Below are 25,806 nucleotides of genomic sequence, written 5' to 3'. Positions count from 1 at the left end.
CTGACCCTGAGCAATATTTGTAATATTCATTTTCACATATCCGCGGCTATCATCTTTATCCACATCATCTTAGGCTTTCCTTGAGGTCTTGATCCTCCTACTTCCATCAGGGTACATGTCTTTACCCAGTCATCTTTCGTCTTACGTTCCACATGTTAAGGGTAATTCCATACCAAATCGATAACTTTTCATCTATTTTTTCTCCACTACGATTACTTCTATTCCTCCTTGCTAGCTTTTCTACCTCTCAAAGATATCCCACACCCCATCTAATCATCCTCATCTCCATTCTTTTCAATTTGCCTTCTAATATTTATCTCTTAAACGATTGAACCATCCTTCATATAATATCGTATAGGTTTTTTATATGTTACAAGTTGGTTGATTTTGGGTTTTCTCTCCATTTTAATAATTGGGTCGTTAACAATTTATTTCTCAATTATAATGATCTATAATCCACTTTTTGATTAAATTCCTTTTCCCAAGAATTAAATTCTTTGCGCTAAATTGTTTTATATAAACATTCCAAATGTAAAAATAATCAAGATGATGATTATTATTATATGTCATCCATCGTTCTAGCGTTTGGGTTTTGGTAAAAATGAGTGCTTGATAGTCATCGTGAAATAAATTAAACCAATAATAATTAATTATAAATTAAATATAGGATCGGGCTGATACTAAAAAAAGACATTATTTCGCACTGAATAAAAACTGATTTTTTTTTACTTAATTGCTTAGATTTAAAAAAAAATACTTATTGCTAAGGATTTATACTGAATTGTACAGATATTTTTTTTAAAATCAAAAACTATTGTTCAAAGTAAAATTTTTGATTTTCTCAGAATTTTTTTATTGAATATCTCAGAAGAAATACTAAATCTCTCAGAAATTTTTGTCATAAAAGTATTTTATTTTCAAATTAAAACTAATCAAATGAATTGCTGAGTTTAATTATTTATGCTTCAGATCTAGGTTCAGCCGGATCACAGCCCTAAATTATATAGTGTTTTAAATATTATATTCATTTTGCCCGTTGGTCTACGACCCATCTTTAAGAACTCACGTGTTACACAAGACTCCTAAGGATAAAAATTTAAATGTCAAATGCTAGAAATGATATGCAACGTTATTGATTACGCTCCTGGTAATAGATATTAGTCTTTTTTTATTTGTCCCGAATAGCCTAACCTGGAAAAAAATTATTTATCCGCCCGTCCCGAATTAATTTAAATATAGAAAATTTAATATTTTTCTTTTATTATAAAAAAAATAATTTACAAATGAAAAATATTAGCGCCTTGTTTCTTGTTTTAAAATATCACTTTATTTGACAAAATTTAGTGATATCATATTTTAAAATTTAAACCCAGCTGGCGCGGCCCGAAATCTTTAAAAAATTTATAGGTCTGACCCAGCCCGAACCGAGATTATTTTTTAAAATAGACCAGGGCTCAGGCCAATCACGGGCCGTGATTTGCAGATCTTTAATGGATATCTTGATCATTTTAAACTTATTTATTAAAATTTTCATTGTATTAACCTTCAAATAATTTTGCACAAAAATCTTCTTTAAAAAAGTCGATCAAATTTTAACTAAAAATTCTAAATATTTTTTTATAAAAGTTAATTTATACATAATTAAATTTTATGCAATTTCTATACATAAAAAATCTCTCAAGTTGAATTTACAATTTAAATTAAAAATTAAATCTCAAAGATTTGCTCAAAAATTTTCTGAGGGTTTGTTTGTTCAAACTCAATACAGTTTTCCTACCAATAAGATAGCAAAACTTTTATCATAAAACACATTTTCGCGAGATTTTTATTGATAAACTTTTGTTAATCCACATTGCATGCTATTCAGCGAAGGCCATATAGAGAATTTTTTATAGCAGAACTTTTACCGAGATCTCTTTAGAGCTAATATATAACAGTAAAACTTTTACGTCAATTTATAATAGCGAAAATCTTATAGAGACTGCGAAACCAAATCGCTAAGACAATTTAGTGAAAACTATTTTGCGAATCATATATAACGAATTTATTAATTTGAATGAGTATTGGGAAAAAGCGCGAAAGCAACCGCGATAATTGCTAATAGTGACTATTTTCTAAAAACTATAGAAAAAAATTATTATATTGTTTCATATATTTTTTTGAGCAATTTATCCTTCAAATTGAATATCCGTTTTCTGGGCAATTCTGTTTTATATCTGATTAAGAAATAATTGTTGACATTCAATATTTTATCTGAGCCTTTAAGTATTCTAACGTTTAAGGAGTGTTTTAGTTTTAACTTTGAGGGATTAAATAAGTCAATTTTAAAATTTGAGACTATATAAATCTGGTGGTAACTCTGATATGATACTTTTATAATATATTAGCTTCGATAATTCAAATAGATTTTGATGGAAAGAAAATCTGACACCAAATTAAGATAGAGTGTGTACGATGAAAAGATTACAATAGATTATTTTTACAATACTCAGATGGAAAAATTTAGGGATAACTATTTTATAAGTGGGAATTAAGAAAATGAGTAGTAAATTCATGTTGAACTAATCCTTATTATTTCCCAACTAATTGAAATAAAGTTTGTATGGTCAACCATTTTTGATGGTAATTGAGAAAATCCTCAATTAAATAATTTTAAAAATGGAAATGATTAATTTCATAATTATTTTTAAGGAATGCATTAGGAAACAAATTTCAGATTTAGATTTATTTAAAGCAGAGACTTGAGGGCCAAAAAATGGTATTATTTTAAAAATATGGGCAAATTTAATTATTTAAAAAAATGAAAAGTCCGGGCTGGACCTTTACAATTAAGTGTTAAATTATGATAATATTTTGCTTATATTACTGAAATTAGGTATCTAGCAATTTAGGTTAGGGGTATGATATAGTTAATAGTTTGTTTTATAATAATTTTTTTTGCTTAAATTTAAGGTTTATCATTAACTACTCGTTTATAATTTAGATTAACAATTTGATTTGCGAAATTTTTTTCAGGAATATATTTTCTAGGAAATATTGTTATTTTGTTGATTTTCTCAAAACTTTTAAATATTTTATTTGTAGAATTCTATTACGGGGACAAATATTTATAGAGAATTTTTTGTAATATTTTATTAATTTTCTAAAATATCCTATAGGATCTAAAAAAACGGGGAAATTTTTTCGAGAGAACTATTTTGCAGGATAATTTTTTTCCAGAAAATTATTTTCCTAGATTCAAAGCATAATGACACGACAATACATAGTAGTTGAATGTTTGAAAAAAGGATATAATTATTGAAATAATAAGCTTGTGTTAAACAAAAATTAGGAAGGTCAAATTAATTTATATAAGGTATTTTCTTGATCAACATATTTATTAAATCTATATACTACCCCCATGAAAAAATACGTAAACATTTTTTTTATAAAATATTTTCCCATCATAATCAGGTTCAATTTATTTTTCAACAATATTTATGTTTATATAAACTTAAAAGGGTTCACTTCTTTCAGAACTTCAATTATATTAAGTTAGTAAAATGCATATAAAATGTTTATACTATCTATTTATATTAAATGTTTTGTTTTCAATTTCGACCCATTGGGTTTAAAACTAATCTACTAAAACCTAGTTGGATTGTGTAATCATTGAACCTTTCCTTAAGTTACTATTCTGAACATCGTTTTTCTTGTTGTAATTCTTTATTCAGGTTTTTATTTAGACCATCCATTTACCAGTACATATATTTTTTATTGCTCTACAAAATTTATCACTTTCTTTGGATCGAATTGCTGGCCACAATAAAAAAAAGGGGGATAGTGAAAACGAAAAAAAAAGTCAGTAATAATATAAAAATCAATGAGGAAATCTAAAATAAATTATAAAAAAGAATTATTTACATAAATTTTTGTATTCCACCTTACAATCTTGCATCATCCAATCCCCTCTTTTAAGTTCCTGATTATATTGAATCTCTAAAGCAAAATACTGAATAAATAAAAAAATACTTTTGAACATAATTAAATTACACTCTATTAATTATTTATTTTTTTAAAAAAGTTAATTATAACGAGGTGGCCATTTTTGAAGGTTTTATTGCATAATTTTGAAAATTTTATATAAGTATTTTTGAAAATTTTTCTTCACGCGGTTTTCTTCGCGAGAGTTTTATTAGTTAATAATTTTTAAGAAAAAAAGAATTTATAAGTAAGCTAACTAGAATCCAATATTGGTTAATGAATGTTATTATTTTTTTGTGTTTTATTAAAATTTTATCCTTACATACAAAAAATGTTGATGCTTTCGAAGTAGCGCAGTGGCTACGGTTCATGCGTGTATCACAATCCTCTAGTTCTGGGTTCGAATTCAGCAAGGAACATGTTATTTTATACTCCATCCTTGGGGGGGGGGTTGATGTATAGTAGGTTGGATTCTACCATGTAATTCCGTTAATAAATATTAAAAAATAAATGGGTCTTATTGTATTTTTAAAAAAATTTGGTCATTGTTTAGCAAGTGGACTAACTTCATATTTCGTATATCAAATCAGGGATCCGAACCGTTATTTATAAAGGTTCGGTTTGGTTACGGTTCAGTATGCAAAAAATTATAATGGTTACGTTTGGTTAGGTTCTAAAGAAAAAATTTAAAAAGTTTAGGTTCGGTTCAGCTAATTATAAAATAAAGGTTCATTACGGTTAGAAATTTTTTTTTTATTGAAGCAACACCATCGTCTAATTTATTTTTGAACGTATAAGTAATATATTTTCTAATATAAATGGATTACTTTTTGCTCGTTGTGACGATAACACAAATTTTAGCCCCGAAAAGGCCCTTTCTACAGAAACTTGTGTTGCGGGAACCGCCAGTACAATAGGAGCAAGTTTATATAATTAGGGATATTCAAATTATTTCCATTTCTAAAATATAAAAACTGAACAGGTTTGAACCGGTTTAGCCTTTTTTTATAAAGGTTCTTTTTACTCCTTCAAAAATAAATTATAGCCGTTCGGTTCAGATATTTATAATGGTTTAAAGGTTCGTTACAGTTCACACCGGGTCCCTGTATCAAATGTTATATTTCCTTCATATTATTTTTTTCCTGTCACAATAAATTTCTTAAAAAACAGGATAAGATAAAGGAAATTTTTTCCATGATTCTAAAAATATTCTGGTTACGGGCGGATAGATTTTAATAATAGGCACCAGACGTGGTGGCAAGTCATGACCGTAAGAATTGCTTTTATGAGAAGTAAGGTAAGGATTTTTAGTTTGTCACCCTTTTCAATTGTGTTGACAAGTTTGAGAAGGGGCATTTGTTGAGGGGAATTTCTGACCAAAAATGACAAGTGAAGTTTTTTTTTAAAAAAAATCACAAATCATACTCATAGCATATTAAAACGCAGGCACACGAAATAGAAATAGGCTAGCAAACTGGAAAAGAAAATGAAATCGATATAATTTTTGTGGTTTCCTTCCATTTTACCAATATATATTAAAAAAAATAGGAAAAAGTATTGATTTTATTTTTCATTGTTTAGTAGTTTTTTTAAAAAAAAATTGACTTTTTTGGAATGGCTTTGCCACAAATTGGTTTTTCTCGAAATCATTTATAGTATCCAAAATCCAACAATTTTAAATTCTCAATTAATCATAAGTTTGCATATTTTTATTTTTTTCACTTTCTTTTCTTTCACAAACATTTATAGATTCGCCATTTTTGTTTTTTGTTTATTATTTTTTTTTATCTAGCTTTCAAAAATAGAACACATTTTTATTTATATATTTTTCTTTTCTATTTATTTGAACCGCTCCAGTAAAAAAATAAATAAAATTTATTATTTATTTGTTTTTTATTTTTAATATTCTCTTCTTTCTTTTTTTTTTATCCTTACGAAATGAAAAAGGAAAACAAATAATTTTGAATTCGTTCGTACAATATATATTTTTTTTTTTAAAAAAATTACTTTAAAAAAATTTAAGCGCAAATTCTATATATTTTATGTTTATGTTTACAGGCCAAAAGCAAGATAAAATATTAGCAAAGCATAAAATCTTCAAAATTATATTATAACAAATTTATAAAAAAAACTGAGTTTTTTTTTGTGGGATTCCTTACCTATTGAAGTAAATAAAATCCGTCTGAATAAATTCAAAAATTCTCTTCCTTCATTTTTTTTAACTGCACCAACGAGGTTTATAATTCATAAGATGGAATATTATTGTTTAAAAAGCATGAAGGTTTGTATAAATATAGGTTATATTTAAATGATTATATTAATTAAAGCATAATTATCAAATATTACTTTTTTTGTAGTTTAAATTTATGGATAATATCTGCCCAGAATTAGAATAATTGATTGGTATTAAAATTACCTCTTATCCTTTACTATAATTTTAGTTGCCAATCGTTTAAATCGAACGTTTATTTACAATTATTAAAAAAAACGTTGCCATTTTTAAAATTGATTTGAGCATGCGCAAATATTTTTATATAAAAATGTTGTTTTATACAAACTAAATAGTTTACATCATAATGGATATCGAAGAAGGGGAAATAACTGGTGATTCTGACACAGATTGTCATGATATAAAAGAAAATTTTAAAAGTACTTTTTCCCTTTTATTTTGAATAATAAAATACATAGCTCTTCTTTTTTGGATCATAATTTTTTATATCATTTTTATTAGATAAAATGGGTTTTAAATTGAAAACAGCTGATTTAATCCAAAAATGCTTACCCCTTCAGGACATAAAAACACACCCTAAGAAACCCTATAAAAAAGATAAACAATATAAATCCAAAGATAAGTCTAATAAGATCGAAAATTCCATTAACGCGCATAATTCTGAGATCGATCAAACTGATCAAGCCGTTGATGGTTTTATTAATTCCATAATTGAGAATAACTCATCGAATGACCCCTCACCTTTAAATCCTACACTTGATTACAATAGCGAAATAACTACGCCTAAACGTGAAAAGAAATCACGGTGGGCCAATGTCGATGAACTTAGCAATAAAGCTGATCACGTGATTGAAACAGAAGCTTTAAAGCCCAATAGATATGCTAGCAAAAGGAAATTTGGAGAAACCAATAATTTCGAAAAAACCGATCAACCGTATAAACGCACCGGAAAGGTCATTATAATATAATTATATTTACAAAAAAGTTTTTTTTAAAAAACAATTTAAAAATTTCAATAAACAATTATTTATCCTTTTTTAATTAGCCCTACTTTAACGCCTCACGTCAAAAATATTTTGACCACGATAATGTTTCGGACAACTTGAAGGCCACGTGGTTTGAAAAGGAAGAAAACGAGAATCCAGTCGAGCAAACTTCCATTGATAAAAAACTAAAATTCATTAAAAAAAAGCCGCAATATAATAAAGGCGGTGTAAATGGCGATTCTTACGAGGAAGATTTTGATAAGCAACTGAGATTAGCACAGAAACAAGTTATTAGAAAAAAAATACATAGATCAAGAATTGTGATAGCCTTTATCTAAAATTGATATTTTATACAATATCACCTATTTTTCCTCTTATCATTTCCTCTTATTATTATCATGTGCGAACGTTAATATTTACTCCCTTGAGTGAGTAACTGTAAAAATATACTATTGGCAATATCGAAAAATACATCTTGAAATTGATTTTTACCAATATTACCCTTAAACTCTTATTTTAATCGAACACGGACAGCTATGTCTCAGGAAAAAATCCATTTCAAAATACCCCAATTTTATAATTTAAAAAAATTATTTTTTAAGTAACCCTTTTTTAATCATCTTCTAAAATTAGGGTATTTTTGTCTTGGATATTTCTGCCCGTGATTATTATTAATATTCCCACTTGTGAAGTTTATGACTCCTAAGTATACCACAAGGGATATGATATAGTTTTGGCTTATGTTTAATCTAAGGTTAAAAAAAGTTATTCTAAGTTAATATACGTCAAATTCCAATTTTATTTAGAGACAATTATGATTCGAATGTAACCAATTTGAAAACATTTATTTTTCATTATATTAATCGTAAGCATAGTGTAAGGGCGAGCATTTCCTCTTTCGAATTTTTCTTTTTGTAAATATTACTAAGCTATTAACCTCCCCCCCCCCCTCCTCCCACACTCTTGTTAATTTTTAAAAACGGCCCAATTAAGATTTTAGCAAAAATAATATTATGTAAGCCACGAGATTTTGCTAATAGATGGCAGAAAGGATTGAACCTCTATTTGTCAAATCTTGAGGCTTACAATATTATTTTGGCTAAAATTAAAAATCGGGCCGTTTAACTAAACTACCTCACACAAAACTCGAAAAAATAATTTTTAAAAAGTAAGTTATCAAATTTCGACATTCCTGATTACGCCTATGCAACCAATTATTATTTATTTTTGTGATTGAGCCACACCCTTTTACAATCACATCATTTATTCTAATTCCTCTTACGAATAGTAAATTATTCAATTCGTTCAATAGAATCAAATACTAATAATTCATATTCGTTTTTGAATAGTCCCACTCCACAGTTATTAACATTTAGCCCAGATTAGTGATTATTCTCAAAAAACTCATTTACATTTTTTTTATCAAATACAGGCATTTGGTATTGCCAACGCAGAAGGCAAAGACGAAGATTTAGAAGACGAGCGAAAATCAGTGGGTGTAAGCGAATACAGCAATAACGAGAGTAACTTCTCGGAAGAAAAAACGGCGAATCCTTTCCCCGTAGCTCACCCTTACAAACCTAATCGCCCTAACGATCTGTCTACAAATAAATTTACTAAAAATTTTGATACGCCTTCCCCAAAAATTTTTAAAAATAATAATTTTAGTCCTAGCAAGAACTATAACGCGAATTATAATAATAGGGGAAAATTTTCGGGACCCAGGGGCAGAGGTGGAGGCAGGGGAGGAGGCCGAGGAAGAGGAAATAGGGGAAGACCTGATCACAACAACAAATTCGACAACAAGAGGGGTAGGGGTGGAAATTTTGGTCGGAGAGGTAATTTCAATGACAGAGGAAGGGGTAGAGGAGCCGCTAGAAATAATTTCAAGGGGAACAAAAACTTTTCTAATAATTTTAACAACGATGACGAACAAGTGGAAGTAAACGAGTACGCGGAAGAAAATGAAATGACTGGAGAAAATAAGAAAGCAAATTACCAAGGAAGTGGAACTAATAACTACAAGAGTTTTGATAAGGTTTCTTTTATTATTAAAATTATTATATTTTTTTTTTCAACTTCCATTTGGTACCTGAATTTTTTTAGCAAATTGTCCAACCAATTTTTTAAGTGAATATTTAAATAAAAATAACCTACATATTTGAGTTTCATTCTTAATTTTTGAAACTAACTTTTTATTTTTAGGAAAAATCTGACATTTAGTTCATTAGAAACTCGTGTACAATGACATAATGATGTCATTCCTATCATTTAGGGGTTCTAAAACAGAAAATATTTTACTCGTATACTTTAGCACGCCCCCCCCCCCCCTTCCCTTTAATGGTGCCACTGGTAATACCAGTCTGATGTTACATTATTTTAACAATTTATTATATTTATAAAAAAGTAATTTATAAATTACGCTCATATTATATAAAGGATCGAAAAAATAATAGACCATCATATAACAACCATCAAGATTTTAAAAATAAGAATCAAAACGCTAATCGCCCTTGCAACAATAAAGTTAAATCCGAATACGTACAACAGCACCAACCAAAATCGATCTGCAAATTTTACACCGAAGGCCGTTGCACTAAAGTTTTTTTTAAAAATATTTATTAGACTCTAAAAAGATACTAACCAAACCGGGTTCGAAATATGTCTCGAATTCAATGCTGAAATAGCGGTCCATTTTTTTTATTATTTGAAACCCCCTGGTTATAAAGTTTATCTTAACTGTTATAACTTGTTTATTAATAACGCTCTCAAGAATCCCAAAAACGTGAAAACTAGATATGTACCTTATATTTGATCCCGTATTCTTCGGGCAACTTTTAAATCGTTAAAACTGGGATTGTTAATGATTAGATTTAAAACGTTCGCAAATCAGGCTAACGCTACTTATACTGAGTAATAAGTGAATTATACATTTTAGGAAAAGAAATATTATTTTTTCTCTTTCTCAACATACTTGTTATTATTATAGGGAGATGATTGCAAATTTAGCCACGATTCTAGCGTAAATTCCAAGCAAGAGGTTTGCAAATACTATATCCAAAATACATGCACCAAAGGAGACGCTTGCATTTTCATGCATTGTAATACTTTTTTAAAAAAAATATATTTAAATATTATTTCATTTTTTAAGCATTTACTTTGCAGTTTCTATTGAGGATCATAGGTTTGTAACAGACTAAAAAGGGTTCTGGTTCCTGATCAATTTTTTTTTCATAATTTTCAATAGTGGGTTTTGGTATTATTTTTCTTCAGATCCCCTTTATTTTGAGTAGGTTCAAAAAACTTACTATTTATATATTATTGTAGCATATTTAATAGTGCGCACAAATTGAGCGTTTGCGTTTTACCGTATTTTTTTAATAAAAAAACGTAACGCAATCCTTTTAAATTGAGGTTGCCTTTTTATATCGTCGATTCAAAATTTTAACCTTATCAATAAAAAAAATTGATAGTCTACCTTTTTATTTCATTAATTTCTAAATATTTCACTGTAGAAGATGAGGTATTTTTTAATATATATAATTTACATATAATTAAACAACTATGGGAAGGGATTTGTAGTGCCTCCCCTCTATTATTTTTATCTGGTTAACAAGGTTTTGTCGGCTTTCAAAATATCCGAGTTCTTAAAGAACTCGTAGACCAACGTTCAAAATAAATGAATAAAAAAGTTTTGAATGGAAGCACATTTTGCGTTTTTTAAATGGTTTTTAGCGCCAAGCGGTAATTAGATCATATACTATTTGAAATAAATTGTATGCTTTTGCAACGCAACATTTGAAACGTTCAAGTTCGCACTAAAATAGTAGATTGACCTATGGCTAAGTAATTTTCTATGTTTCTTCCATAATTTCCTCTCTTATATGAGTTAAGATATTTGTTGTCTTATCTCTACCAATTTGTAGGAAATATAATTTTTTCAAAGAAAACAGACGATTGTTAATTTTTTAAAATAGGATAGAATTAATTAATATGGGCGAAGAGGATCATAACATGGTGGGTTGATTTTAATTTTCTTATAAAAAAAGTTAATTTTTTTTGATTATGAAAATTAATTTAAGCTAAAAAAGGGCTGCTGCATAGCAATTAGATGGGGTATTTTATAAATTACTTGTACTTGAACCAATTTCTAGAAATATAAAATGGGTTCATTATAAGAGGTTTCTGGTTCCTGATCAAACTCTGGAAGATTAAAATAGAGTATATCACATTTTTGTTTTCCTTATCTTAGCTAACTACCCTCTTACCCATGGATGGTTGATTCTTCCATTTTACTACTGTCTAATGTCATCTTCAGCCCTAGTCCTTGCTTCTCGTTGTCTTATTATATTTATAAATTACTAATTGGTTAATTTGAACCACATATCTATCTTTTAACTCAAAGGTTAAAAATGTTTATATAGCGGGTCACCGATACCTCTGTAAAAAAAATTCCAAATTATTTAAGCACAATAAAAATTCAGTTTAGTCTTAAATTTTTATCTAATTTGTGATTATAACTTTTATAAATTCATTAAAATGATTAATGATATCGATTAAATTAATATCGATTAATATGATGAATAATAAAGTAAAGAGTCTTAGAATAAATTTAACAACCTCACATAACGATATTATTCATATAGGTCTATTATAAAGAATAAATTGTTATAATAAAATTAAAATGGGAAACAAGTGCCACCCTTATCTAGTTTTTAAAGGACGGGTCGGGCCGTAGACAATGTGCAAATGAATGAATAAATCATTGAGATTAATTTAAGAGAACCAATTTTTTGCGCAAAAAAATAATGTAATGCTATTATTAGTTTTATTTTTATGTGTTATGGAAAGAAGGGAATGTGAAATCAAGAATTTTTAAAAAATTGCTGTATTGGTTTAATTACTGATAAAGGAAAAAAAACCCACAGGTATCAGGCGATACCTAAAAAAATTGTTGTAAGGAAAAAAAACCCAAGGGTATCAGGCGATACCGATACTTGCTATTATTTAATAAGACACAACAATGCCTAGACGTATGATTCTTTCAATTAAATGTCTATCAATACTTAGCTGGTGGGGCACCATTTTGACAATTTAACATTAAAATAATTTATAATAAAAGAAATTATAAAGGGAAACTAAATTGGTGTTTCACCACCTAACCTTTTACAGTTACCGCGAATTTGCTGCGAAGTATATATAATATGCGGTATTTTTATATTATATACTTCGCCATTAATTTTATATACTTCACCGCGAATTCGCGCTAACTGTAAATGACAGCTAATTTGTATTTGTGCAGCGACGCTTCAAATTGTATTTTAATAAATGAATCATTTCTACATATAAATATTATGGCAATGATACCAATAACACCACAATTTATTTGCTAAGAATGTAATATTTTATTTACTGTTATTTTATTTCAACATTTTTACAAAAGCCGAATTTCCATGTAAATTTTTCCACACTGGGAATACGTGTTATTCCGGAGATAACTGCAAATTTTCTCATGACGTTTTGACGCAGGATAAAACCGAATTACTTAATGGGGTAAAAAAAAATGACATAAGATTTTATATTTATAAAAGTTTAAAAAATTAATATAGATTTATATTATTCGCTCAGAATAAAAAGACTAAAACGCTCAGAATTTTTTGTCCCTTTTCTGCTATACCTATTTATTGGCTTAGCTTTATTTTGTAATAGTGTAACGCTTGAACAAAACGCGTTTACTATAAATGTGGCCTTAAAAGTCAAAAATACTTATTTTAACATGCTTGGCTAAGTTATGAGGGATGGTTTAAAATTTTTTTCTAAAATAATGTCTCGACAAGGGTATCAAATGAAAGCTAATAAAAAAGATTTTTTGTTGATTATTAAAATTAATCATCACTCTAGGTTCTGGGGTCTAGGTTAGTTGTAATGGATTGAGGTGGGGGGTAAAAACTTATTCTAACAAAAGGGCATCAATTAAATTAATAAAAAGATTTATTGAGCCCTATTATAACTATGTCCTTAGATCTAGGTTATTGGGGAGTGGGTAAAAAAAACCTAGTTTAGAAGATATCACGGCAGTTGTTTTCAAAATAAGCTCTTTCGACTGTTTGATTAACCATCGGAATGACTATAAATTATGAGTGGGAGGTAAGTCAAATCTTTTAAACAAGATAACTTGGCATGGATTTTAATTGAAATATTAAAAAAATATAATTTAAAAAAATATCCAATAAAAATATAAAAAAAGTTATTGATAGCATTCATTTCTCTATTATACGACTGGATATTATATACCTAGAAAATAATAAAATTTGCAAAAAAAGAGAAAATTTTCATGGATTTAAATAAAAATTTTTTAAAGGTCAGAGCGTTATATATTTTTCTGAGCTATTCATTTTTTTTATTCTGAACGCTTTGGTTTTATATCTGAGTTATTATTTGTTCTGGATAATTCAGTATTTTTTGCATTAAGTATTTATTCTGGGCGTTTAGAGATTTATTACTGAACACTTTAGTTTTAGTTCTGAGGGATTAAATAAGAGCCATAAATATACACCATATACGTTTGCTAATTGATTCCTTACTATTGAATTTAACAAAATTATTATCATTTCAATTATACTAGGGCGATGAGGGGTATAGTATAATCCCTTATATACCCACTGTAAATTAATAATTAAATGAAAAGAAAATGTTTAATATATTTCTTGTTGTATTTATTGTGCCCTCTTTGTCAAAAGGTGTTGACTAAGAATCCTAACGAAACTCAAAAAGAATCTGAATCCTTTCCAGATGGCCAACAATTAAATGAAGAAACCGACGAAATGATTGGCCAAAACTCGGAAGTCAATGTTAAATACCAAGCTAAGGATCAATTTTATACGTACGAATAAAAATATTGTTTTACCAAAATATTATAATACTGATTATATAAAATAGCATTAGATCATATGTAATTGAAGTAGTAAAGCTTAAGCGATTGATTTTTTAATTTTCCTAAATAAATCATCAATTAAGTGGACCCGTTTAGTAAGAATTATTTGTTTCATTGGAATTAATCTTCTAATAATGGGTTTTTGAAAATATCTTTACGATGTCATTAACTAATATATTACCTGAATGCTTTTATGATTTTTTTGTTTGATTAGCCATGGGTTTTACGCATCGGAAACTGTTGTTGATGATGAAGATGATGATGATGCTGACGAAAATAATAATTATCAAGAATCTACTTTTGGATTTTTAGCAAATGTTATGAAAAATCAAAATATATCTAAAAATACAGGTAATTATTTATAAATTGAATGTTAAATAGGGCTTTTTATTTGTGTTGAAATTATTTCTCACATAAATTCTAATCTGTCATGCCATTCTTATATAATTTTTGTTCTTTTTTTGATATATAAGATGGGTATAATTTGTTTTAAATTCAGGAAATGATCAAGAACGTCTCACATTAATCGCCAAATCGAAATCTGTAGTATCATTTCAAGTACAAACATATTATAGATTGACTTCTTTTATTTGATCCTTATTTATATATCGGAGATTTGCATAAGTCTCTAATAAATTTTGGGCTGGCACGCATTGTTTCAAAGGGAAATTGAAATAAGTGCGCTTGTATATAATTTAAATTTATGTTTTCTGTCTCGGACAGAGTTTTGCAAAAAATATCTTAAACCCAGCTCGGCCCGAGTTTATTTAATTTAGATAGATCTATATGGGTTATACTTATCTCGGAATTGACTGACACAAGATCACGTAATAAATTTTTAATGCATAACCATCTTGGAATGACAATAAAACGTTAAAATAAGTTATCAAACAAAAATATTTTAAGGAGGGTTCAGTATCGGCAAATGAAATGAGCCTATGTTATGGATCAGATTTTAACAATTTTTTGCCTATCCTATCCTGAGTAAACTTTTGATCGGCGGATTCAAGCGTAGCCTTATAATAAATTTCGTTTTTAACAAGTTTTAATGTTATATCGATATTCCATGATGTTTATGCACAAAAAAAATTAGCGAACAATTTGATGTAAATTCTGGGATCATTATACACATTTATAAGAGATCATTTTCATATTGGCACAACCCTATTTTTAAAATTTTATGCTTGGTTCGCCTACAAATATCTGATATATATATCGTATTGGGATATGGAATCATGTGGGATTCGGAATCCCCACGTTTTATTCGGGATCTTTTTTTTAAAATATTTTTTTTTAAAATATTTAAAAAATATTCCGAACCCCATGAAAAATAAATAAAATAATATAATTACTTTTTCTTCTCTTATTTTGCGGCTGGCACCATATAATTAAAAGGCCAAAATAAGAGAATTAAAAAAAAGTAAATAGTATAAAATTAAGGCATATAATAAATGAAAAGGGATGAGGTTAAGACATTTTTGTTTTAAAAAATATTAAAATATATTACTTTTTCTTCTCTTTTTTTGCAGCTGGCACTATATAATTAAAAGGCCAAAATAAGGGATTTAAAAAGAGAATTTAAAAAAAAAGTAAATAGTATATTAAGGCATATAATGAATGAAGATGAGGACTTTTTTGTTTTAAAAAATATATTTATAAAAAATCCGAATTATTGCAACAATTATTCAATGCAATATGGCATTTCATTGAACATTTATGCAGGGACCCGAGTCGTTATTTATAACGGTTCAGTTTGGTTACGGTTCAGTATATAAAAAATTATAATGGTTACGTTTTGTTTACGGTTCTTGAGGAGAAATTTATAAAGGTTCGGTTCGGTTCAGCTAATTATAAAGGTTCATTACGGTTAGAAATTTTTTTTTATTGAAGCAACACCATCTTCTAATTTATTTTTATTATAAGCATCTATGAATTATATATAAAAAAATATATAAGATTCAAAATAACTCATTTTTAAATATATTATTTGAACTTATAAGTAATATATTTTCAAGTATAAATGGATTCCTTTTTGTTTTTTGTGACGATAACACAAAAAGCCCTTTCTACAAGAGCACGTTAATATAATTCTGGATATTCAAATTATTTCCATTTCTAAAATATAAAAACTGAACCGGTTTAACCGTTTTTATAAAGGTTCTTTTTACTCCTTCAAAAAATAATTATATCGGTTACGGTTATGGTTCAGATATTTATAACAAAAATAAAAAATTTTTAAAAAAATATTTAAGAGGATTCGGAATCTTTTTTTTTTAAAAAACAATTAAATTATATTTTTTTTCCTCCTGGCTGGCACCAGAAATTTTTTTTATAAAAAATCCGAATTATTGCAACAATTATTCAATGCAATATGGCATTTCATTGAACATTTATGCAGGGACCCGAACCGTTATTTATAACGGTTCAGTTTGGTTACGGTTCAATATATAAAAAATTATAATTTGGTTACGGTTCTTGAGAAGAAATTTATAAAGGTTCGGTTCGGTTCAGCTAATTATAAAGGTTCATTACGGTTAGAGATATTTTATTTAATATGTATTACTTTTATGCTTTAAATCATTAAATACTCGAAAAAATGGTTTTAATATAAATTAAATGTAGAAAAATAAATGTGGCAATAAAAATATTCACGCCCATTCACGCTTACCACTAAAAAATTTTCAACCCGATCCGCCCGCTCACGAAAGGCAATATTTTTTTCACGCTTTAAAATTCACGGTGTTTTTAAATTTTTCAAAACTTTAATGCTATAATTTTTTGCACTTTTTTGAATTTATTCTATTTATTTCTTTAATTCCATAATTCATAATAACAAAAAATAAATACATATTATAAATCCAAATTTTTACTTAGAAAAAGAAGAATATCTATTTTTTTATTTCAATTGTGTACGATAACCTTTCACTAGAAGCCGAATTTGCTAGGGCTGACAAAATTTTACTCTCTATTCTCAAAAAAGGAAATAAATTTTCCTGCTTCCAAAACTTCAAAATATTGCCATTGTTATTTGTTTTATTTTTTAAAATATTATTTTGATAATATTGATATTGGTATAATTTAAAAAAAAATGATAAACACTAAAATTTTAAAACAACTATATAAAAATATATAAAATTACTAAATAAAAATATATATTGGTCCTTAGCCTTTTTTTTTAAAAAACATTTTGATAATCTCAACTTAAAATTTGTTCGTTGTTATAAATAATTTAGTTTTAACAATCTCTAAATGAGTCTGACCTTATTTGGCTCAACCTACCTAAAGATACATAGTATCCTTAATTGATTTTTAAAAACGGTTAGCTCAAAAATAAACTATTATAATTTTTTATATACTGAACCGTAACCAAACTGAACTGTTATAAATAACGGTTCGGGTCCCTTCTTAAATGTTCAACGAAATGCCATATTGCATTGAATAATTGTTGCAATAATTCGGATTTTTTTATAAATATATTTTTTAAAACAAAAAAGTCTTAACCTCATCCCTTTTCATTCGTTATATGCCTTAATTTTATACTATTTACTTTTTTTTTAAATTCTCTTTTTAAATCCCTTATTTTGGCATTTTAATTATATGGTGCCAGCCGCAAAAAAAGAGAAGAAAAGTAATTATAATATTATTATTTTTTTCATGGGGATTCGGAATAAAAAGATTTAAACGTTGGGATTCCGAATCCCACATGATTCCATATCCCAATACGACATATTTATATATATTAATGTTCTCTCTATTTTAAAACATACCATTTACTTGCTATTTAAAAAAATCAATTGTATATCTGGAAAACAAATATCACAGAAGTCAGTCAATAATTCATCTTCCCTAACGGATACAACAAATAGTAGAAGTGGTAATTACGATGAAGCCGAATTGTTTGGAGCAGAAAGTAGCGAGGACATCATGGACGAAACTTTACGATCTTCCAACACTTCCCGCTCTTCACAATCTCCTTTTGGTAGAACCGCTAAAGAAAACGCGAAATTAGTTATTTCGAAATATAATAATAATAACTTAAAACCGGGAAATATAATACAAGACGGCAAAGACCAAGAGGAAGACTGGGACAGGGAAAATAGTCTAACTAAATTGACTATTGAGGGTTTAATTTATTTACATTAATTTTTTCTACACGAGGATTTAGCTATTTCTCTACCCCTTGAGCCAATGACGTTATTACACCCTGCACCCCTTTATATTATCCCAAGATCCCCCCCCTCCCCCTCCCAACCAAAAAAATAGAAAATTTCAATTAGCAGCAAAACTCATATCCCCACTTTACCCCCTCTTTAATTTAAATTATCATTATAATTCATACCCCCCCCCCCCCTCCTTGATAAAAGTACCTATGAGGATTAAACATGAGTATAAATTTATTTCCTTTAAATTCCCTTTGTTTTTATATTAAAATTAGATTGTTTGTATCTCTTAGAGATGGGCGCGGCCCTAAACCCCCCTAACATGAATTAATTACAAATTATTATTTTTTAAAAAAATCCTAGAACATCTCGATGAAGCAAACAAAGAATCCGAAGAAAAAAATGATGAAAGTGAAGATGAGGATAACGAGGAAAGGATGAGTATGGGCTTGGGCTCTATGTTGGGTTTTTTGGGAACTGCTACTCAAGAGAATGCTTTCATCCCTAATGGTTTACATTTACACACACATATATATGATAAGTTTATTAATTGTTAATTTTAAAACAAAGCGCTCAATTTATAGGCAATTCTTTTTTGGGTATTATTAAAGTGACGTTTATTCTGTTAGTACTAAATTAACTCTATTTAGTTAATATAGGAACTAAATTTATCTCCATTGTAAGTTCAAAGTTTTATCATTAAGGATCCTTTTTACATTACATTTAACAGACCTCACATTAAGTTTACATCTTATATGATTCTTCCTGGTACTATCAGCAGATTAACTGCGGGGGGGGGGTTACCTATTGTTTAAAATATTCTGCCCTAGATAAGAAAATATAAATTTGTTTTGAAAAAAAGTAATGTAAAGCATTTTTGTTAAATCTGGCTGCGCTTGAAAACAAATAAATTGGGGCCAGGGCTCTACATGCATTCAAAGATAAAATATAAAAATATTCATTACTAGTCTACTCAATTTTTTTTAACATTCATAAGTATTGTACGATTGAATTGATATTATGGAATGGGCAAGCCCAAATGAAGCTATAGAATACTATGAAATAATACATAAAAAAATTCCCTACTACTAAGATAAAATCTTAAGATAATTATGTATGATATTTAGAATTCTATTCTACATGAATTATATATTAAATCTCATAAGTTCTCTACACCTGATCGAAATCAATACTGTAATAAAAACGAAAGGGTATGCAAAACTCAACTGGATGATATTTATGAATAATAATATTTTATTATCTTATTGTATAATTTATTAATAAATAAAGATATTTAGTTTAAATTGAGTATTATGATTTTTAGTGTAATTTATAAATGCATACTAAAATATTGCAAATGAACGAATATGCTATATGAAGTGGGGTTATACATACAAAAAAAATACTACTGACCCAAATTTAAATAAATTATTTACTATTGAATAATTTTTTTGTCAATGATATCTTTTTGAAGCCTCCACCAATTCTATATAAAGTATATATCCTGAAATCCCTGTTTTTCAAGTCTAGACTCTAAGCTTATCATTCTTTTCACCCATTGTAAAAATAAGTAAGATAAATGCATATAATACGATTTAAGGAATTTTTTAAAAATCTACAAATTTAGTATCAGATCGATTTTAGCCCATATTTATAAATATCGTAAAGCCTTCCAAAAATTATTTTTATGTATTTTTAACAATTCAAATGTTCATATTGATAAAATCCTAACTTTAATATCTATTTATTTTGGTTTTTTTAAAAATGCAAATTATAAATTATATATAAATATAATATTCATACCCAACTAACTTGAATTCAAATTTAAAAAAATAAAATATAATAGAACATCACGTTAAGGCAAGCAAAGAATGCGTAGAAAAAAAGGAAGAAAGCGAGGATGAAGATAACGACGAAGAAGATGAAAGAGAAGAAAGGATGGGTATGGGCTTAGGTTCTATCTTGGGCTTTTTGGGAAACGCTACTCCAGCTGCCGCTTCCTCCACTAATGGTTTTGCATTAAACCATATACCATTGTTATTTAATTGTTAATTTTGAAACGAATTGGTAAAACTATTGGCAATTCAAGGCAATTCACTTTATTTTCTTTATTATTAAAGTCATGGTTATATTTTATTTATTTTTCTAAATATTTTATTTTCAAATTTTTTCTAATATATAAGAAATATATAAATATGTATTAAGAAGCAAGGCCATTTCCACACAAAATTTTTTAAGTGTTTTCTAAGACATGTTTTTCATAAATTTTTTTACTTCCAAACAACAATCGATTTTTATTATACAGCTGATTAATTATATTACAAATTATTTTAACAAACAATTTGTGCAAAAAGTACTATATCCCCAGAAAAGGGACCAATGTTTCTTTATTGCTAATACTATTTACATATAAAAAGCATATAAAGTTCTTACAGGATCAAATTTTTTCAAATAACTTATACAAGCAGAATAAGCAAACTGAATATTTAGAGAGATAAGTTATCTAAGAGAAAAGACTTAATTTTTAAATATATTACTTTTATTAAAATATTATTAACTAGATAAGTTTCTATATTTTTATTATAAAATTTACAATATCGCATAAAAAATCTAGGCAATGAATATCTTAAAATACATGTTTTACAATATTGAATTAAGAGATACATTTATAATTGTTTATAATATATCAATAAATATGTAAATTGCATAAAATTTCTGTAAATTGTAAAAAAATGTTTCAATTACAACATGCCTGTCATATTTGCTAAGATTTGCAATTGTTCTTAGATATTCTGGGATAAATGTAATGTCTAAAAAACGCAAAATTGCACGCATTAAAAAAACTTTGTGTTTGGAGGGATACATCTATTAAGCTGTCTCGATTTGAAAAAACGTTGTGTCTAGAAATGGCCTTAAATGAAGCGATTTAAAAAAACAAATAAAAAAAATTTTCCAACCAATATAATTCTAAGAAAACATAATTGTGTTCCTAAAAAGGCACTAAAACATTTTTAATATTTTGAAAATGTCCACCTCTTTATAATGGCCAATCTCCCACATTATAGTGGCAACCTCTATAATTTAGGATACCATCTAATCAACTGCTACGCTATTAATAAAAAAGGGGACGCATTTAAAAAAACGATAATTCTTCTATGAATTTTAATTTATTTATATTATAACAAATTCCCCCCCCCCCTCCCCTTTCTTTTTTAATTTTTTTTATTTATGTCTCGTTACATTTCAATGAAAGCATACAAATCCATAGGAAAAAAGGAAGAAAGTGAACATGAGGATGACGACGTAGAAGATGAAAAAGAAGAAAGAATGAATATGGGCTTGGGTTCTATTTTGGGGTTTTTGGGAAGTGCTACTCCAGCTAACGTTTCCACTAATGGTTTAAATAATTATATTTTCAAAATATTAATTTTTTTTTTTTTGAAACGAGGCATATTTACGGTTATTCACCATATTATCTGTAGTTTATTAATTTGGCAACAACACATTTTTTTTATTATTATAGAGTTCTAATTTCACTTTACTATCAATGAATATTAAAAAATTTTTTTTTTAAATATTCACTTATTTTTAAATAGCCGACAAAAAGGATAATAGCAATAGTAAAGAAACTCAACGTCAACTTTATTTTAGTACGGACAGAAAGTTTTATCAAGACCAACATGAAGATAATTACAACGATAAAAACAATTGGAAAGATAAGGTTTTTTAAAAAAAATCTTGATTATTTTTTCCAATTTTTTTAAAAAATTTGAGCTCTTGTGCCAACTCACAAGATTTCTTATATAATTATATTTTTGAAACTTGATTTGCCCTTATGAAATTGAAGGTTTTCTCTATGAAGGAAGGAAGGAAGAGAGAAAGAGAAAAAGAAAAAAAGAGGATATTATATGAATATAATTTTTTTTTTACTTAGTCACGCGATTACAATAACAATAGCCGAAAGGAACAAAAACAATACGGGTATAATAAGTCCAACTTTACCACCAAAAATAATTATCAATCTGCTAAAAACGACAGAGGACGAGGACGAGGCCGTTTCAACAGAAATCGAAACGAACGTCCTCCTTCTAAAACTGGTGAAGAAGGTATCATAAATATTAGGCTCATGATGCCATTATTTTTTCTAATATTCAAATATTCGTATTTTATTATTAAAATAGTTAAAAAAGTATTTGTTAACAATTGCGCCGTATTATTAAAATTAATCATAAGCATTCAATGCTATGGATTAAAATAACTATCCATTTATTCTTTTTGATGCATGCAAAATTTTAAGCACAATATATAGGGATTTGGAAGTTCTTTGAAATAAAAAAAATAGCGTGTAATTTAAGTTTCCTCATCGTTTTATATAAGCATATAAAAAAATACTTTTATATTTTTCTTTGCTTCATGATACAAACTATAATATCGTATAGTATATGCAAGGAGCCCATATAATTTTATGCTTATTTTGTGTCTAAATCTAACAATTAATTTACACAATAGACGAAAAAACCAAATACTCCGACAATAAACCCCAACGTTACAATAAAAATAATCAAAATAGACCGAATTTTACCCCCAATAATCAAAAACAAAATCACTTCGCTTCCAACGATCCTGATAATATACCAAAACCTCCTTATTACAATCCTATGATGTTATCTCAGCAACATAATATGGAAAATGTACCCCCACGTCTTATGTCCATCAATTTTGGACTTTTGAATAACAATCCTTTCCCCCCAAATATAAATGGCGTCGTTACCAACAACCTTTACAACCAGCCTTCTCAATTTCCTATACCTCAATTACAACACCAGCTTACCTTACAACAGAATCTTCAACAAAATTTGCATCATCAAAACCTTTCGAACATCAACATGACTAATATGCCAAACATAGCCAATTTAACACCTCATCAAATGCCATTATTTCGACCACCTTATCAAACTTTGCCGCCTACTGCCTCCATCCTGCCTCTTCCTTCTCCTTCCGGACTTCCTGCGAAAGTCGCCGGGTATAACCAAAATATCGATGATGATGATAACCATACCGAATTACTCTTCAATAAGAATTCCAATATCGATTTAAAAATTGAACAAGTCCCGAGAATTAGATCCTCTTCATTATGGTTTCTTTCACTTATAGATGGGCTACCTGATAAGCATCGCTGGGATCAAAACATTCTGCAGCAGCAAGCTAAAAAGCGAGAAACTACTTCCAACATTGATCAAAAGCCTTCCGACCCTCGTCTTGATCATCCTGGTTACAAGTTTTATAGGAAGGAAACTCTTAAAAAAGGTTTTAATGGCAATGCAAGTTGTAATCCAACACCACTTATCACGGGTTGTAATCCATTGGATCCCAGGTCTCTAATGGTCAGCCGAGATCCGAGGTTATCAGCCGCTCGCCGTTCTTCTGTCAAATCTGGGGTGGCACAACCCGAGCCCAACCATAATGGTTTACATCAATCCGGAGTTATTTTAATACAGCCTTTCTCTCAGATTATTGGGGTCGATGAGATAACTAGCCCCACCCCTCTTCATACTTCTTCCACGACCTTTAATTCGACACCTCTCCCCTCAGTTTTAACTTCGACAATGTCCGATTTCAAAATACCTAGGCGAACAAACAGAATAGCAACGACCGATGGTGAAAAACACAAAAACGCTAATAGCAAAGTGAAACTAAATCTATCGGATTACAGGGCTAGATTGGGTCAACCGGTTAAAAACGATGAAAAAATGATAGAAACAGTTGTTGAGGACTCTCCTGTATCTTCCCCTCTAGCACAAAATATATTTAACATATACAATGATCCAGAAGATGCTATTTTATAAATAAACAAATAATCATTAGCATTCTACAAAAAAATTTTTTTATTATCGATGTTGTATTTTAATTTTTTAAAAAAAATGTAATATCAATATCAAGTTATTAAATATTGTATATTGAGAACATAGATATTATATATTTTGTAAACATTATGTATAAATTAAATATATTATATATTTATTTATGTCATCTATTATACTATACCTTTTATATCCACAGGATAAATAAAATACATGATTAAATTTAATAACAATGATCAAAGATAAATACAGTACCGGGCTGAATCTTATTTTTTGCCATTATTTGTTAGGGTCCGCTACCAATCCTATACAAAAAATAAAACTCATTTTTAAATGTATAAAAATTGTCAAAACGCATAACATTTTTAATAGTTCTGACAAAAATCCTTTTTTTGACGGTCACCCATATTATTTGTAGGAAAGATGCCTAAATATTTACAAGATAATAAATTTTAAGAAGTCATTTTAAAAAAACGACTGGAGAACTAAATCTTTAAGAAGATCCAACATCCAATTATGATGATTTAATCCATCGGCTTCGCTAGTTCTCAATATGTAAGATTATTGAAAATTTAAAAAATATTTTGAGTGTGATTAGCTTGCTTCTGCCCCCCCCCCCCAACCCCACAAATGTTATCCAATAAATATTCTTTAATAATGGATTTAAAAGAGATGAAAGAAATTTTTTATTATTTATTTTATAAAAAAAATATATTACTAAGTTTGGAAAAGAATTAAATGAACACCCACCCCTATTTTTAAAAACCTATGGTAAGTATAAATAGTGTTCTATCTAAAAATTCAGAATTATAGATGACGAATAAGTAGCGTTTATAAATTTAGAACGGTATCGGCTTTTATAAGACACTATTATGCTGGTTATAGTAGAGCAGAGCTCTACGTTATACCCTTATTTTTAGGGCCATACAGATCCAAGAAAAAAAGTTTTGAAATATTCTTTCCGACCAATCCTACTTTTTTAAATACGTTCCACCATTACCTCTCATTTTAAGAATAGGTCTGATTCGATTCCGAAAAATAAATATAGGCGAAATTATTTTTAAAAATGTCTATGGTGAATTCGATATCAAATCAACAAAAAAAATTCGATTCTCAACTCGACCTCTTTCAATTTTTCTTAAATTTTGCATTTTGATAGTATATACTATAACTTAGAAAAAAAATAAATTTTACCTTCTAACACTGTGTATCCGCTAAGATATGGGCGTTTAAAGCGCGGAAAAATGGTACATTTTTGACAAAATGCACCTCATTTTTTCAAATATCTCGAGAAATAATTATGTTAGAGAAATAATTTAAATTTATTATGTAGCTTAGTTCTTTAATATGACATAAAAATAAATATAATAGAAATCTGATTAATATCGGAAACCGGATGTATAAAACCGGAAATGGCCATAGAAAAAAAGGTTTTTTTTTCCTGAAGATAGATATCACACTGTTTATATTTGTACAAAATCCTAGACTGGGATGAACATGGGTTTAGGCGTTATGACTCTTTATATTGCTAGAATTGATCAAATTTAGCAAAAATATTATCATATTTAAATTTAATGAGTAGTTATATTTTATGTCTAAATTAATAGGCTCTTATTTTTTTAATATTTTTATAAATTTTTGTGAGGTGGTTAGGATAATGGGCTTTATTTAA

General features: G+C 28.0%; 1 protein-coding gene across 2 annotated transcripts; it reads left to right on the top strand.

Annotated features, from left to right (window-relative positions):
- The first annotated feature begins 6,094 nt into the window (after nucleotides 1-6,094).
- LOC135926622 (putative uncharacterized protein DDB_G0282133) lies at nucleotides 6,095-24,325 on the top strand. Of its 2 annotated transcripts, none has more exons than XM_065462548.1 (18): nucleotides 6,095-6,244; nucleotides 6,529-6,612; nucleotides 6,695-7,146; nucleotides 7,239-7,466; nucleotides 8,612-9,217; nucleotides 9,619-9,780; nucleotides 10,169-10,280; nucleotides 12,623-12,732; nucleotides 13,920-14,062; nucleotides 14,328-14,464; nucleotides 14,613-14,671; nucleotides 17,936-18,236; nucleotides 18,637-18,783; nucleotides 20,120-20,284; nucleotides 21,527-21,670; nucleotides 21,870-21,994; nucleotides 22,208-22,379; nucleotides 22,783-24,325. In XM_065462548.1, exons 2-18 carry the CDS (start codon nucleotides 6,540-6,542, stop codon nucleotides 24,117-24,119), a joined length of 4,473 nt encoding a protein of 1,490 aa, XP_065318620.1. In that variant the 5' UTR covers nucleotides 6,095-6,244; nucleotides 6,529-6,539; the 3' UTR covers nucleotides 24,120-24,325. The 2 variants fall into 2 exon arrangements, with proteins under 2 accessions (XP_065318620.1, XP_065318621.1); XM_065462549.1 differs by having other exon boundaries at nucleotides 6,102-6,130.
- Nucleotides 24,326-25,806: the final 1,481 nt, after the last annotated feature.

Source organism: Gordionus sp. m RMFG-2023, chromosome 3 (assembly GCF_954871325.1).
Source record: "Gordionus sp. m RMFG-2023 chromosome 3, tfGorSpeb1-WG-v2, whole genome shotgun sequence".
Lineage (NCBI taxonomy): Eukaryota > Metazoa > Nematomorpha > Gordioida > Chordodea > Parachordodidae > Gordionus > Gordionus sp. m RMFG-2023.
Note: the sequence above shows the minus strand (reverse complement) of the source record. Positions and strands in the feature narration are given on the sequence as shown.